Consider the following 17,694-nt stretch of genomic DNA (forward strand, 5'->3'; position numbering starts at 1 on the left):
TGTATCTCGATTACTTTTTACTTATCACTAATATATGTTCGTTTTTATGTAGATTCGTACCTTCCATAGGTGCATGATACCGTTGATATATGTGGGTTATTTACCCCTTCTTGGGATCTATCTGACAACAATGTACTTCGCAGTGGCTTTAGATGGAAATCATGAACCTCTACTCTTAGCAGTTGGTTTGGGAACCTTAGAGTGTCAAGAATCATGGAGATGGTTCATGATGAGGTTAAAAGACTGTTTAGGTGAGGACATAGAGGTCGGTTTCATAAGCAACCTATGTGATAAAATAGACTTTGGTGTTCAGAGTGCCTACCCGGATTCCCACTACAAGAAAAAAGGGTATCAAAGACTGATATAATCAATCTCTGATGGTCAATAATCAGTCTCGGATGAGAATTAGGGACTAATTTTGCTAGTCCCCAGCTAGTCCCTGAGACCTAGTCTTAGATAATCGATTTTTTTTGTATCTAGGACTGAAAATTAGTCCCTAATTCATCAATGTATCAAAGACTGAAAATCAGTCTTAAATAATATCTCATTCAGTCTCTAATTTGTTTTATTCAAATCCCCAATTTGATATCATATCAGTCCCTGATACTATCTTTTAAAGACTGAATATTAGCCCTTTATAATATATTATTCAGTCTGTAATATTTTCATTGAAATCTTTATTTTGTGTCCTATCAGACCCTTTTGATATCATTTGGGACTTAATATCAGTCTTCTAAACTACCTAGCTTAGTCTCTAATATTGTTTTTCAATGACTGAATATCAGTCTCAAATACAACGTTATTCAATCCCTAACCTGATATTTCAAGGACTAAATACCAGTCTCGGATACAATGTCATGAGTCTCTAATCAGATTTTTAGGGACTGAACATCAGTCTCAGATACAACGTCCTTCAGTCTGTACCATGATTTTTCAATGACTGAATATTAGTCTTAAATACAATTTTATTCAGTCACTAACCTAATATTTCGAGGACTAAATACCAGTCTCAGATGTCAATCAGTCTTTAAACAGGTTTCTTAGGGACTACATATAAGTTTCGGATACAATGATATTCAGTCTCTAACTTGATTTTTCAGTGACTGAATATTAGTCTAAGATACAATGTCATTTAGTCCCTAACATGGTTTTTTAGTGACTGTATATCAGTCTAAGATTCAATGCTATTCAGTCCCTAACATGAATTTTCAATAATTGAATATTACTTTCTGATACAATGTCATTCAGTCCCTAACATGCTTTTTCAGTGACTGAATATCAGTCTAAAATGAAATATCATTTAGTCCATAACCTTTTTTAGTGACATGATATAAAACTCATATGAAATATCATTTTAGTATTAATAACTAGTTGTAAGTGCTAGAGTTATAGATTAAATATACTGAAAATAGAAAATGTATTGTAATCTAATCATCATTTCCAAATTAAAACAATAAACATAAAAAGTCTAAGCAATGTGTCAATAGTAAAACCATATCTGAAACAAGTTCTAACTTTTAACTTAAGGTCATGACTATTACTCTTCATCTGATATGTTTGTCATGTCATCATATGCATGAAATACTTCTTTATCAGGCGAGCATAATATGTTTTGAGAATCTGGGAACTTCGAGATCATAAATTGAAGCATCTTTTCACATTTCTCCTCACTTTGTTTCACTTTTTCTTTGTTTTCTCGAACCTCTTCCTCGAGTGCAGTAACTTTATTTTTCAAAGCCATTTCATTCGTTGAGGCTAATTGAGACGGTTCGGTTGTTGATAAGATATGTAGATCTTTTTTCCTCATAATAGGTCCACTTGAAGCCTTCCATCTAGATAGTAATGTTTTATGTTTTGCACAAACGGTTTTAATGACTTTTTTCTCTATTTCATATTCCATTTCTGGAGTAATGCTTATTCCCGTAGAAACTAATTTGGTACATTCATCCTCTTTCATTTGGAGAATATTTTCCTAAAACAACATAAAAACATATTATAATAACTTATATATAACACCAATATCAATATATTACAGACGGAAATTAATATTACTCAATAAATCATTCTTACATATTGAATGTGTGTCTCATCATTTAGCCGTTCCTTTGTAGGATGAAAATGCAACTTATGATATAATTTGATTGGAGTGGGGGGCAATTGAGTCTTTTTGTTTTTCTGCAATAATAAAAATTACATAAGAACAATTATTTATAGTTGGTGTTCAATGAATATGTTAATACAAATATAAACTAATTCGCTAGTTACCATGCTAAATTTGTGATTTGCTATTGATCGAGAACCTCCTCTACTTGAAATCACTACTTTTTCTCGATTATTTTTCATTTGATCAGCATACTTCTGAAAAATTTAAATTGAACATGGTTACTAACATATAAATAAGAAATTATTATGTTAAAGATGTGTATATGTAAAGAGTGAAAAAGTTACATGTGCTTTATCTGTCTCCCAATAATCACACAAATGAGACCAATCTTCTTTGCTACGACAATCTGGCTTCATTTTAGATCGTGTTAATTGTGGATCGGTCATTCCTCCATTTTTCTTCCAAAAATCTTTCAAATTATTTCATGTTCGTTTCCATTGCCTTTGCATTTGCTCATCTACACATTCCATCAAAACTATATCTGTGTGCGGTATTTCAAATTTTGCCTTCATTTAGTACCTATTTTAACCTTTTAAGGATGAGATTTAGAACTGGACTAGTTCGGAACTGGAACCGGATTCGCTTTATTATATGAAGTGAAACATTTAAAAAAAACAAAAAAAAAATCACAACATAGATATATGTTGTCTTGCCGGACCTGTAGATGATTTAGTATTTAACCAAAATATAACTTTGTGCGGTCTAAAATGAACAAAAAACAATAAATTATGTGTTGAAAAATAATCAATTCATACCGACTTCATATGACTGTCTTATGCATATTTTAAAAATGAGTGAAATAAAAAAATTGCTAAAAAAGAAATTTCAGTCCAATTCTAGTATAACTTACACGTAATCTATCGATCATTTCTTATTTATTTTCTTTCGGTACTTTCTCCCATGTATGGAATTCCATTGGACAACTTTCGCATCACAATTCCAACCTCCGTTGCAAAATATACTGCTGAATCCCCAACGAATTTCTTAGTGTATGTATCTTTTCTCAATGTAATCCATGCATGTGGTTGATTAACCACAATCTTGTCCAAAATATGCGAAGCCTTTTTATTAATATTAGGGCCTCTCCTCCGTCGTTGATCTACACAATATATATTGTTCTTAATTTGTTATGTTATAAATAAAATAATAAAATCAATACTACTTACTTGGAGCATGAGAGTGCTGAGTTTGGGATTCCATGTTATCAGTCGTGTTAGAGACAATTCCTTCACCAACTAACAGTATTGAAGATTGTTGAGTATCTTTGGTGGAACCACTTTGTCTTGTTGCTATTTTCACATTAATTAACACAAGTACAATTGAAGTAATTTACTATTATGCAGGATATAATTTATGTAATTTATATACTATTACAAAAAGACCGGTTTATTCCCATTACTATAATCTAATATAAGACAAGTACCATTTATATAATTTACTATTACTCAAAATATTAAACACAAATGCAGTTACATGTATCAACTGAGTTTGGAAAAGAATCCATATTTTCAGAAAGAGGACGTTCAGTTGTTTTAGGAGTTGTTCTAGAGACACTTTCTTCTTGGGCAGGCTGAAATGAAGTTGATCGAGTATTTTCTCTCGCAATAGTTGCTCCTACAGAGATTCAATCATTAGTTATGACCGATTATGTCTGTTACGACAGTAAAAAAAATACAAACCTTGCACTAAAAATTACCAAACAACCCTTCATTAACAATTACCAAACAACTCTTACACTCATTAGCAAACATCCCTGCACTCATTACCAAACAGCCCATACACTAACATTTACCAAACTGCCCCTACACTCATTATAACCCTTTAACTTTTGGTCACCAAATTCAACTTTAACAGATTATATATGAATCAATTAAATGTAATCAGAAATTAACATGTAAGGTTATACCTATTGATGCAACAGATGTCATAACACGTTTATGTGTAAGAAACGTACACAACTTTGGATCCAATTCACTTCCACTTTCTTCACCAGTTGACACAACCAAAATTTGTCGAGGTTCTTTCCTTACATGCTTCGTACCTCCGAGATTAGCAATCTTCATCAACACAAGAAATATCCACATTTTACCTGCAAAAATTTGGTTTTTACACAAGTTACTCATGAGTAAAATTATTCATATTCATTGTCAAAAAAGTTCTAAATAATTAACAAATTACAAAACACACCAACAACATACAAAAAGAATACATTTATTCATATTCGTTGTCAAAAGTGTTAAATACTAAATTAAAGACACCAACAAAGAAACACAAAAAATACACTTATTTATATTCATCGTGCGACTCATCATATAGTGCGAAATTTGTTTCATTGCTATCATCTAAATCATCGTTTGATTCATCGGGTAATTCCGCATTAACTTCACTGGGGATAGTATCATAATCGATAAAATCATCTAAATCAACTTCAAAACTTTCATCATCAACGACTTCCACAAGCTCTTCTTCACCGTCTTCTCGATGAAACTCGAAATTTTCACAATCAAATGCTTCAAATGGGGTTGTGTGTGATGGTGTTCCTACATGTTCAAACAAATCTTGTGTATCCTTGTTCTCTGGTATGTCCCATAAATGCCTATGTGTGCTACTTTCTATGATTTTCCAGCTCGAGGCACGTGTGGGATCATTTATATAGAACACTTGTTTTGCTTGATTTGCCAAGACAAACGGATCTTCCTTATAAGCTTTTCTAGATGTATCTATAGAGATGAAATGAGGCTCAAAAATCACGTGCTTCTTTCTGCGATCGGTATCGAACCAAATGCATTTAAATAAAATAACTTGATATCCTTTTATGAATGAAAATTCAAGGACTTCATCAACATATCCATAATAATCCTCTTCAATGCCATCATGAATTCCTAGGGCCGTAACTCCACAATTCTGAGTCTTCCTATGGTCATCTCGTGACTTAACAAGAAATTTAACTCCATTTACTATGTATCCACCATGTGTTGTAACTCGATCATCTGGGCCACGAAATAAAGCATACAACTCTTCGTCAATTGCAGATGAATTTTGCTCATGCATTTTCCTCATCTGTTCACCATTTTGAGAAACGTAAGAGTTGGTTGAATGCTTCTACTTGATTAAATGATATAATTTAATGTTATAGTAACATTACCCGTAAAGAAAACCAACTTGGAAATGAAGATTGTTGTAATTCGTTAAAATTTAACGATCTTGGATGTTCTGTTTTCAGGTGTTGTAAGTGTTCCCTCTCAGGTGAAAATAAGCTTTAAATACCTTGAGATAATAAAAAACTGAATTCACTATGAAAGGTAAAATATACTAACTCAATGTACGGTTCAGCTTCTACACAATTACTTAAGATAAACCACTGTGCTTTCTTCAGTAGAATACTCGAAAGCCTAACAGTTTGTCGCTTCCCAATGCCTCGGCCATTCAATTTAAAAGTATACAGTTTATAGTCTCAAACATCATTAACTCTTTCATCATCATTTCTACCACGCTTCTCTAGTTTTGAATCAACACCTTGTAAATAGTGTTAGCAGAATGTTAAAGCTTCTTCTACAACATAACCTTCGACAATTGAACCTTCAGGTCTTGCTTTGTTTCTAACATATTTCTTTAAATGGCCAAGATATCTTGCAACCGGATACATCCACCTTGATTGTACGGGTCCTCCTAAAATAGCCTCTTCAGGTAGATGAACGCATAAGTATATCATAATTGTAAAAAATGAGGGAGGAAATATGCATTCTAGCTTGCAAAGAATCTTAACTATCTCTGTTTGCAACATTTCTAACTCTCCCACATGTAATGTGACTGAAGTTATAATCTTGAAAAACCGAGAAAACTCTACCAACGTATCACGTATTGACTTATTCAAAAGCCCACGAATAACGATAGGGAGTACACGTTGGGGTAAGACATGACATTAATGAGATTTAAGTCCATATATCTTACATTGCTCCAGAATAACATTTTTAGCCAAGTTTGAGGCGTATCCATCTAGAAAATGAACAGACTTAACTGTATTGCAAAATTGGTGTCTCTCTTTTCGATTTAAAACATATGGTGTTAGCGGTTTAATCCAACGATCATTTTTCTTCACGAAGTGAAGATGCTTGTGTATTTTCATATCCTGCAAATCACGGAGAGCATTATCAGTGTCTTTTGTCTTGTTTTCTATGTTTAAAGAAGTTCCCAAAATGTTCTCAAAAACATTTTTTTCAACATGCATGAAATCAATGTTATGATGCATTAACAACTTGCACCAGTATGGTAGTTCAAAGAATATGCTTTTTTTTTCCAATTTGACTCGCTTATGCCCCTTTTACATTTTTGGTCGGTGTAAGACTGGTTTTTTCCATGTGGACATTGAGGGACGTGTTCTAGTTGACGTAAGCAGTCTTCTCCGCTGATATGTTTAGGTGCAAGCATGTCCTCTTTTTTCCCATTAAAATCTCGTGCATTCCTCCAAGGATGATCGTGGGGAAGAAATCGCCTATGACCTACATATCCTATTTTATTTTGTAAACGAATACTTGGTGCATCTTCGTTGCATATTGGGCATGTCATGTACCCACTTGTGCTCCATCCAGACAGGTTATATGCAGGAAAATCATTTATCGTCCAAATAACTGTTGCACGCATGTTGAATGCACATCGAAATTCAGAATCATATGTTTCGACACCATTCTCCCATAGAACATTCAACTCATCTACCAATGGACGTAAATATACATCAATGTCCTTTTCAGGTGAATCTTTGCCTGGAATCAACAAAGACATCATAAATGAGGCATCATTCATAGACTTCCAAGAAGGCATATTGTGATGGGTTTTAGCCATAAGAACTTTCCTATGTGCGCATGCAAAACCCTAATGCTTGGATCTAGGCTTTCTAATAAACATGCTTTGAATCCAATACTTCTAATGACTAATTAGGTTAAATAACAACATTGAAACAGATCTAGAAGCATACCTTTGAGTTCCTTGTTGATCTTGTGGTCATGGAGCTTCTAGAGTCACAAATGTCACTCCTCTAATGGCTTACAAACACCAATAGCAAGAAAGATGATTTAGGAGAGAGGAGAGGGGAGGAAATCGGCCAGGGTTCTCTTACTTTTGGTGAGGTGCCAATTTCCTTATGCCATAGGGTCTATTTATACTTGTAGACTCCTTAAGGGTTACAACCTAAACCCTAATTGGATAATCTTCTCTTAAGGCTATCCAAATCCTTTCCATAGATAAGCCTTGGACGAATTTAGCTATCCTTTAGCTTCTAGAATTCGTCCCATCTCTATCTATAAGGATTTACAGTCTAAAGCTTAACTATCAAACAGTTGACCGTTTATACCCCTTTATTTAATTAATCTCTTTAAGTCACCAAATTAATTCTAATTAATTCTATGACTTATATTAATCAAATAACAATATATTATTCTTTATATTATTCTCATAATATATTAATAATATTTACTCTCTCTTAATAAATCATCCTATCAAGTTGCTATGGTGAAGGCAACCCAAAAGGACCATGCACAACCGGGTCAAATACTTGCCTAATATAGTTGCAGCGTTAGACACTATCCCAACAGTCTCCCACTTGGAAAAGTCTAGAAACTATATGCACAAGTACAATTCGGTTTGCAATCGTAGCTCTCAAAGACGCTGTGAAACTCTGATCTAATCAATCTTGTCCTTTAGATAAGGGAACGTACAGTCCTCTGTTAGATATCACGCTGACAATCCTATGGAATGGTTAGTCAAGCATTTAGGTTTCTCGATCTCTGATTTATTTGACATAGAACTTAATCGAACACATCAACTCAGTTCTGACCGGGCCCGACACATAAGTCAAATCAAATCATCGAGCGGCCGAGATATCGCTTTTACCTTCTTAGATAAAAGTTACAGATAAACTTCGACTTGTATGCATTTACTTATCCATTAACCAACTATACACAACAATGCGTTTTATAACACCGAGTTACTGATGCGTTTTCGCATTATCAATGTATAATCAATTAACAAATAACAAACCATATATCTAGGTTTTAAGACTATATGATATTATCGTCTTGCGATCACTTTTTATATCGTATTCCATAAGGTGATTCCAGCAAGCGCGGGTTTGTTCCAATGCTCAAAACCAGTTCATAAGCACTCATGAACGTTGCAGCAACCCTTTGCTATGTCTAACACCATTTAGACAATCTAGACGCCAATTCAACACAATCTTCATTCATATCTACTTCCAACATATGAACGATTGTGGACAATTTGAACAATTCTATTATTCCTAATAATTTCAATTATTCTGGAAGTCAAAACATGCAAAGTGAAACAATAGCTAAACAATTAACATAACATAGTAACATTACTCATAAATAAAACTCCTTTATTTAATCATCAAATGTTAATTACATTTATCTATTACACGTTTCTAATACTATCTAATCTATGCTAATATCATCCTTCAGCCCAATTCTCCTAGCATGCTACAAGTGCTTAACTCTACTCAGTCCCTTCGTAAGCGGATTTGCTGGGTTATCTTCTGATGATATCCTCTTCACTACGAGTTGTCCTTCTTCTACACGATGTCTGATGAAGTGATATTTTCTGTCGATATGTCTTGATCTACCATGATCCCTCGGTTCCTTGGTTAAGGCAACCGCTCCTTCGTTATCACAGAAAATTTCCATGGGCTCCTTTATGGCAGGTACAACTCCAAGATCACCGATGAAGTTCTTTAGCCATATTGCCTCCTTCGACGCTTCGCTCGCTACAATGTACTCTGATTCGCACGTTGAATCAGCTAAGGTTTCCTGCTTGGAACTCTTCCATGTCACAGCTCCTCCATTTAGGGTAAAGACCCAGCCCGACTGCGAACGGTAGTTGTCCCTGTCGGTCTGAAAACTGGCGTCAGTATACCCTCGCACCTTCAAGTCATCACTCCTTCCGAGGACTAAGAACCATTCCTTCGTCCTCCGAAGGTACTTAAGGATGTTCTTCACCACAATCCAATGTGCTCTGCCAGGATTCCCTTGATATCTGCTAACCATGCTCAAAGCGAAGGCTACATCAGGGCGAGTACAAGTCATAGCGTACATGATTGAGCCAATTGCGGAAGCGTATGGTACTCAGCTCATTTCTGCTATCTCAGCTTCGGTACTCAGACTTTGAGTCTTACTCAAGTTGGCATTACTTTGTATCGGTAATTCTCCCTTCTTTGAGTTTTCCATACTAAAACGTTTTAGTACCTTCTCTAAGTAAGTATTTTGACTAAGTCCAATTAGACTCTTACTTCTTTCTCTTACTATCCTTATTCCCAAAATGTAAGAAGCCTATCCAAGGTCCTTCATAGCGAAGCACTTCCCGAGCCAGGACTTAACCTCCTGCAAATTCGGGATGTCGTTTCCTATGAGTAATATGTCATCGACATATAGAACGAGGAAGCTTACTAAACTCCCACTGGCTTTGACATATACACAAGACTCGTCTTCACTTCGTACAAATCCAAACTCTTTGACTTTCTCATCGAAGCAAAGATTCCATCTGCGAGACGCTTGCTTAAGTCCATAAATGGACTTCTCAAGCTTACACACTCTATTTGGATGCTTCGAATCCACAAACCCCTCTGGCTGAGCCATGTAAACATCCTCAGCCAACTTCCCATTAAGGAAAGCGGTCTTGACATCCATTTGCCAAATCTCATAATCATGAAATGCGGCAATAGCTAGCATCACTCTAATGGATTTAATCTTCGCAACTGGAGAGAAGGTCTCATCATAGTCAACTCCGGGTGTTTGAGTAAAGCCCTTCGCAACCAATCGCGCTTTATATGTGTGCACGTTTCCATCCACGTCGGTCTTCTTCTTGTACATCCACTTGCACCCAACGGTCTTACGTCCGGGCACATAATCAACCAAATTCCAAACATGGTTATCATACATGGATTGGATCTCGCTATCCATTGCCTCTTTCCATTTCGCAGACTCCGGGCCTGCCATGGCTTCCTTATAGCTATTAGGTTCATCAAGATTTACTAGTGTACCATCACTAATATACGTGTCCCCTTCGATAGTAATATGAAAACCATAAAACTGGGGATGAACTCTAACTCTATCGGAACGTCTAAGAGGTAAGGACTCGTCAATCGGTTCAACCGGAGTTTCCTCCTCGGGTTGAGTGCCAACGGTAGAGGTTCCTTCATCTATCAACTCTTGAATCTCTTCAAGTTCGATTTGCCTCCCACTGTCTCCTTGGCTTATGAGTTCTCGTTCTCGGAAAACTCCTCTCCTCGCAACGAAGACAACATTTTCCTTCGGTCTATAGAAGAGATATCCAAAGGATGTCTGCGGGTAGCCGATGAAAATACATCGCTCACTTTGAGGTTCAAGCTTGTCATGAGTATCTCATCTTACGAAAGCCTCGCAACCCCAAACCTTGATATGTGCCAACGAGGGAGCTTTCCCTGTCCACATCTCGTGAGGTGTTTTGGCAACCTTCTTAGTAGGGACTCGGTTAAGGATATGGGCGGCAGTCTCTAAGGCATACCCCCCAAAAAGAGATAGGTAGTGAAGCACGACTCATCATAGAGCGAACCATATCCAATAAGGTTCGATTACGCCTTTCTGCCACACCATTCAACTGCGGTGTCCTAGGAGGCGTCAATTGTGAAACTATTCCACACTCCTTGAGATAATCGTGGAATTCAAGACTTAGGTACTCTCCTCCTCGATCGGATCGAAGCATCTTGATTTTCCTGCCCAATTGATTCTCCACTTCATTCTTGAACTCTTTGAATTTTTCAAAGGTTTCTGACTTTTGCTTGATTAAGTAGATATACCCATATCTACTATAATCATCGGTAAAAGTCACGTAGAAGCGGTTCCCATCCTTCGTGGTTGATCTAAACGGTCCACATACATCGGTATGTATTAGGTCCAATAGACCTTCACCCCTTTCACACGTACTCGTGAAGGGTGATTTAGGCATCTTTCCAAGCAAACAAGACTCGCATGTGTCATCTTCCCTAAGGTCGAATGACTCCAACACTCCATCCTTTTAGAGTTGGGCAACACGTTTCTTATTGACATGTGCAAGACGACAATGCCACAAGGATGCTTTATCCATACTAGTGGAAGAATCTATATTCAAAACATCATTTCCAAAGTTATCAACAATCATAACAGTTTCATATATTCCATTACATGGTATAGCTTCAAATTAAAAGACACCATTTAGATAAGCTAAAATAGAACCATTTTCATTATTAAAAGAACATCTAAATCCTTGTCTATATAAACCATGAAATGAAATGATGTTTCTAGCCATTTTTGGCGAATAGCAACAATTGTTCAAATCTAAAACCAAATTATTCCTAAGCACTAAAGAATACACTCCAATCTTGGTCACAGGCGATGATCTTCTGTTCCCCATGATTAGATTGATCCTTCCTTGCTCCACATCCCTACTTCTTCTTAGTCCCTGAACATTAGAACAAATGTGGTAACCACAACCGGTATCAAGAACCCAAGAAATAGCATGATTAGAATCGTTAGATTTAATTGTATATATACCTGTGAAAGATGGCTTGATCTTTCCTTCTTTGATTGCTTGCAGGTACTCTGGGCAGCTTCTCTTCCAATGTCCTATCTTATGGCAGTGGTGGCACTCTGCCTCCTTCGGGTTAGGACAGGGCTTAGCGGGATCAACTTTGGTCCCACTAGTTCTTCGATGAAGCCTTCCTCTTCTTTCCCTTTCCTTGACCAATAGCCAAGACAGGAGCAGTAGTCGGATTGGGAGTAGGTACAACAGACTTATCCTTGAAGTTGCTCTCAGCGACCCTCTAGAGACCTTGGAGTTTGCTTAGGGTGACCTCTTCTTTGTTCATGTGGTAGGTCATCCTAAATTGGTTGTAATTCGGAGGCAAAGAGTGAAGCACCCAGTCGATCGCCAAGTCTTCACCGAAGTCAACATTTAACTTGCGAAGGCGGTCAACATACCTTTGCATCTTTTGCAAGTGCACGGTAAGAGATTCTCCATGACCCATCTTAGCGGAAATCATGTTAGTGAAAATCTCATAACGCTCTTGTCTCGCGTTCTGGTGGTATCTCTCCAATAAGTCTTGGTGCATCTCGTACGGGTACATGTCCTCGTAGGACTTTTGGAATTCGGAGTTCATGGTGGCAATCATGATGCAATGTACCTTCGTTGCATCTTGCTCATGAGTCTCAAAAGCGGTGATTTTGGCCGGAGTAGCGATTTCGGGGTTGATTTTCTCGAGCTTCTCATCGAGTACATACTCCTTATCCTTATAGCGAGCAATGGTGCGAATGTATCTTATGCATTCGCTAAAGTTCGTTCCATCGAAGGTGACCTTTTGGCAGAGGCTCATCAACGTGAAAGAACTAGTAACAGCGTTGTTTGCGTTCGACATCTACAAAAGAAAAGGACAAAGATAGATTAGAACAAGAATCCCTAATTATCACCCAATAAGAAAAATTAGGGCTAGGATCCAACAATAACATTTACATACTAGAAAAGGGATGCCGTAATCTAACATGCAAATAAATTGAAGGTAAGTGAATGACGATTCACTAATTCTCCATCACAAAACTTAACTATTAGTCCTAAGTGTTTTGAGAATTCCTAGGTTCGGATGAGATTCATTGAAACTATTCAATGGCATGTTTAAATCTCGATATGCCCCTCTTGTTTGTGACTGGGATACCGAGGATCACAAAGCGGGTGTGAATTACCATGCAAATTCACATGGTGCCTTCATTGTAACGATCACCTATTCGATGTGCCGGTAAACCACACACGCTCCATCGAACTATGATAAACAATGAATCACCCTTTGCCACCTTTTCTTAGAACCAATTAGTGTGCCGGTAAACCACACACGCTCCACTAACTTCTTAGCAAGGGTGCAAAGTGTAATTTCATGGGATTGCATCAATTCACTTTTCCTAAAGTAACTAAGATTGGGAAATTTAAAAAATGTGTAGTTACTTTTTATTACTTATTATACTTTCAATGAGAGGATGAGGTTGCCCTATCCTACCCGTTCGGCTAACGACCCTCCACCAATCAAGCAAGCGGTGGGTGTGAGTGTACACCCATTAAGCGCCATTTTATAGGCCGCAACCTTATACCCACCTTATAGATCGGCTTCGTGAATGAGGCCTACTAACGGTAAGACTAGCATTTAGTTATACATATATATATTATTCTAGTAATATCATATTAGTATAGGGTTGTATTTTAAACCTTTTAAAATCTAGGGTTTGAAATTTAAGTTGTCTAAATTAACACTTTTAATCACAAATATAAATTTCAAAACTTGAGGGCAAGTTTTAAACATTTAAAACATAGAGGATCAAATAACAAATAATTCCAATTAACAATTAATATCCTAATTATCTATGTTTGATTTTATTCAAGATTTCTTTGAAGGATAATTACCAAAATAATTAAAATAATTAATTAATTATCATATAAGGAAATCAAATATTTTATTAGATGATAAATACCTTTAACTAGATTAAGATAATAGTCATATATATCAAAAAATCGGATTTAGATTGATCTATTATGATTAAGGTAAGTTTCCATAAGATAATTATGAAAAAATCCCGAATCTGGCCATTCCTGACGCCTGGACTCGTCGAGTGCACAAAGGGACTCGCCGAGTCAGGCCTACTCGCCGAGTCCACTTTGTAACTCGCCGAGTCCATGACTCAGAAACCAAAAAAATCGAATATTGCAGGTTGTTTCAGTTAATCAAGCAACAATTTAAAGAAAACCAAGCTAGTCTCTGATACCACTGATGGGTTTTAGCCATAAGAACTTTCCTATGTGCGCATGCAAAACCCTAATGCTTGGATCTAGGCTTTCTAATAAACATGCTTTGAATCCAAGACTTCTAATGACTAATTAGGTTAAATAACAACATTGAAATAGATCTAGAACCATACCTTTGAGTTCCTTGTTGATCTTGTGGTCTTGGAGCTTCTAGAGTCACAAATGTCACTCCTCTAATGGCTTACAAACACCAATAGCAAGAAAGATGATTTAGGAGAGAGGAGAGGGGAGGAAATCGGCCAGGGTTCTCTAACTTTTGGTGAGGTGCCGATTTCCTTATGCCATAGGGTCTATTTATACTTGTAGACTCCTTAAGGGTTACAACCTAAACCCTAATTGGATAATCTTCTCTTAAGGCTATCTAAATCCTTTCCATAGATAAGCCTTGGACGAATTTAGCTATCCTTTAGCTTCTAGAATTCGTCCCATCTCTATCTATAAGGATTTACAGTCTAAAGCTTAACTATCAAACAGTTGACAGTTTATACCCCTTTATTTAATTAACTTCTTTAAGTCACCAAATTAATTCTATGACTTATATTAATCAAATAACAATATATTATTCTTTATATTATTCTCATAATATATTAATAATATTTACCCTCTCTTAATAAATCATCCTATCAAGTTGTTGTGGTGAAGGCAACCCAAAAGGACCATGCACAACCTTAGACACTATTCCAACATGTTGTACGGTATAAGCACAACATGCCACATACTATATGAAGTATTCATCATCCCAAAAGGGTTGAAACCATCACTTGCAAGCCCTAGGCATACATCTCTAGGTTCATTTGCAAAATCCGGATAGATTCTATCGAAGTGCTTCCATGCTTTTCCATTTGTTGGATGCCTATGAAATCCTTCTTCTTTGGATTTGTTATTAGCGTGCCACTGCATGTCCTTTGCAGTATACCTACATGCATACAACCGCTTCAGTCTACTTGTGATGGGAAAGTAACGCAAGACTTTTGTTGGTATCTTCTTTTGATTCGTATGATCGTCTACCCAACGACTAGCACCACAAACTGGACATGATTATAATTCTGAATTTTCCTTCCAAAACAATGCACATTCGTGCTTTTAAGCATGGATTGATTCGTATCCAAGGCCAAGAGTACGCAAATACTTTTTTGCCTCGTAGTGGGTTTTAGGGATTATTGTGTCCATGAATGCCTCACTCAATAACTTCAGTATCATATCCATGGACACATTTGTCATTTTACAGGTTACTTTCACGTGCTTCAATCGTAATATAAAGCCCAGTACCGAGAAAGTATCACATCCCGGAAATAAGGGTTTCTCCATATCAGCAAATAACCTATCCACATTGGGATTGCTAGATCGATTAGAAGACTCAAACTCATTTTTTCCATCTCCTCCTTCGGTTTCATATCCAACATTAAACGCATCACCAAGTAAATCATGGACCCCGTCATTTGATTTATTGTCAGTTTCGTCAAGGTCGTCGTTTGTTTCATGTTCCCAACTACTTTCCCCATGAAATATCCATTTTACATACGATTGTTGAAAGCCATGATGTATTATGTGAGCACCAACAAGATCAAGTAACTGCTTTATTACATTCAGACAGTTATTGCATGGACAATGTGTAAGACCTTCTCTATCAACATATCCCTTAGCCATATCCGCAAAATCGATTGCTCCTTTCATGATCTTCGGATCGACCTTATTCTTGATTTTAATCCAACTCTTGTCCATCTTATCTTAATGTTAATTTGTTGAACTAAAAATAACCAAAAAGGAGATACAAAAGAAGAAAGAGACAAAAACAAACATTAATGTGGGAAATTCTAAAGAAGTAATTACTTAGCCAAGAGCTTTTTTAAACCTCTCTTGTCCCCTGTTATTTTTCCCCTGATCCTCGTTATATTTTTTATCACCTGTTATTTTTATTGGTGCACAAGGTGAAAACTGAATGCAACCCTGCTAATATTATATTTTTTAACTAGGTTTAAAAATGTCCCCTATTATTTTTAAACCTCTTTTGTCCCTTGTTATTTTTCCCCTGTTACTGGTTATTTTTTTTATCACCTGTTATTTTTTTATTGGTGCACCAGGTGAAAATAGAAAGCCCCTATTACTATTATTTGTTAATCTAGGTTGAAAATGATATTGGTTGGTGCAGGGGAGGTGCAGATTCTTTACTGGGAGGGACTAGCACGTTGAAAGGTAGAGCACAATGATGTTTCTTTCTCATCATGACAATGTACGTTCATCATGACAATCTTTTTTGTTCAAAAAATGGACATTTATGCCCCTGCTATATGTAAGTGCCCATATTTCAATACCATGCTCAATTCTTTGTAGTTTTACACTATTTTCCTACTTTCAGTTGGAGCTGCTTGTATGTGATTTATGTGTTTATATATGATGGCTTATATGAATGTTCTGGTGGATCATGACTTTACTATAGAGGTAATTTAAAATTATAGTACCCAAAACATCATATGATTTGAAGCATTTTTAATGGAGACTAAACAATCTAAGCTAATAATGATTGAAGAAGGAATCCACGAGCAACATTAAAATTGAATAACAAAAGCTTAACCAGCGAATCAATAGAGAAGAAAGTTAGTTACCTAAGATCGATGAATGTTTCACGAGTAACTGTATATCGTAGCCCTGGATTTCGATGCACATCCGACTCCTTCGATAGTTGTTCCTTCTCGTAAGGTTTTGATAGGGTTTAATGTGGGAGAAACCGTTCCATAAATTCTACGATCCTTAATTTCGGGAAGTGATTATGTTTGTTATATAATCCATAAGCAAGTATGTCCTTTGCTTTGTTAATTATTTTTTATATTTTTTTATTTCAATTTTCTTTAATGTGTTTTAAATTGTTTTTTTAATTAAGGCTATAATTTTTTTCATAATTTCATATTTGACTAGTTTATTTATTTATATTTTTTGTGTTTGTCATAACTAGAATGTATTTTTAAAATACATAAAATTACATAAAAATAAGAATACATATGACTAGGATAATGTTTGTAATGACAACCTACCAAATAGTTACCCCAGACGAGTACACGTCTAGAGGAGTAGGGGTTATGCTCCTAATAACTTTCAATTGTACCGGTGGTGGTGGTAGTGGCGACAGTTGTGGTGGTGGTGGTTACAATGATGGTTGTGGTGGTGGCGGTGGTTGTACCGGTGACGGTGGTGGTGACAGCAGCGGTGGCAGTGGCGATGGTGGTGGTGACAGCGGCGGTCACGGTGACGGTGGCGGTGGGTGGCCGCGGTGGTGGTGGAGGTGGTGTAGTGTTGGTGGGTGGTCTGTGGCGGCGGCGGTAGTGGTGGTGATGGAAACGGTGGTAGTGGCGAAGGTGGTGGTGGTGGTGGCGGTGGCAGTTGCGGTGGTGGTGGTTACGATGATAGTAGTGGTGGTGGTGGTGGTACCGGTTGTGGTGGTGGCGATGGCGGCCGTGGTGGCAACGGTTGTGGTGGTGGTGGTGATAGTGTTGGTGGGTGGTCCATGGCGGCAGCGGCGGTAATGGTGGAGGTGGCGGTGGTCCATGGTGGTAGCAGCGGTTGTGGTGGTGGTGGGTTTTCTGATAAGTAAATCGATATTTTTTTTCAATCTGTCACTGTCCTTGCTGACAAGGAATGTTTTCTTTAGTACTCTGCGTTGATACCACTGC

At 36.9% G+C, this 17,694-nt stretch overlaps 2 protein-coding genes across 2 annotated transcripts; one reads left to right on the forward strand and one right to left on the reverse strand.

Annotated features, from left to right (window-relative positions):
* Nucleotides 1-6,412: 6,412 nt before the first annotated feature.
* LOC111914960 (uncharacterized) lies at nt 6,413-15,751 on the reverse strand. Its single transcript, XM_023910666.1, has 3 exons — nt 15,159-15,751; nt 14,749-15,044; nt 6,413-6,924 (listed from the first exon to the last, which is right to left on the reverse strand). The coding sequence occupies exons 1-3, from the start codon at nt 15,749-15,751 to the stop codon at nt 6,413-6,415; spliced, it is 1,401 nt and encodes a 466-aa protein (XP_023766434.1).
* A 1,425-nt stretch (nt 15,752-17,176) lies between these two features.
* LOC128127906 (uncharacterized) lies at nt 17,177-17,615 on the forward strand. Its single transcript, XM_052766640.1, has 2 exons — nt 17,177-17,269; nt 17,316-17,615. The coding sequence occupies exons 1-2, from the start codon at nt 17,177-17,179 to the stop codon at nt 17,613-17,615; spliced, it is 393 nt and encodes a 130-aa protein (XP_052622600.1).
* The last annotated feature ends 79 nt before the right edge of the window (nt 17,616-17,694 follow it).

The sequence above is a fragment of the Lactuca sativa genome, chromosome 8 (genome assembly GCF_002870075.4).
Source record: "Lactuca sativa cultivar Salinas chromosome 8, Lsat_Salinas_v11, whole genome shotgun sequence".
Lineage (NCBI taxonomy): Eukaryota > Viridiplantae > Streptophyta > Magnoliopsida > Asterales > Asteraceae > Lactuca > Lactuca sativa.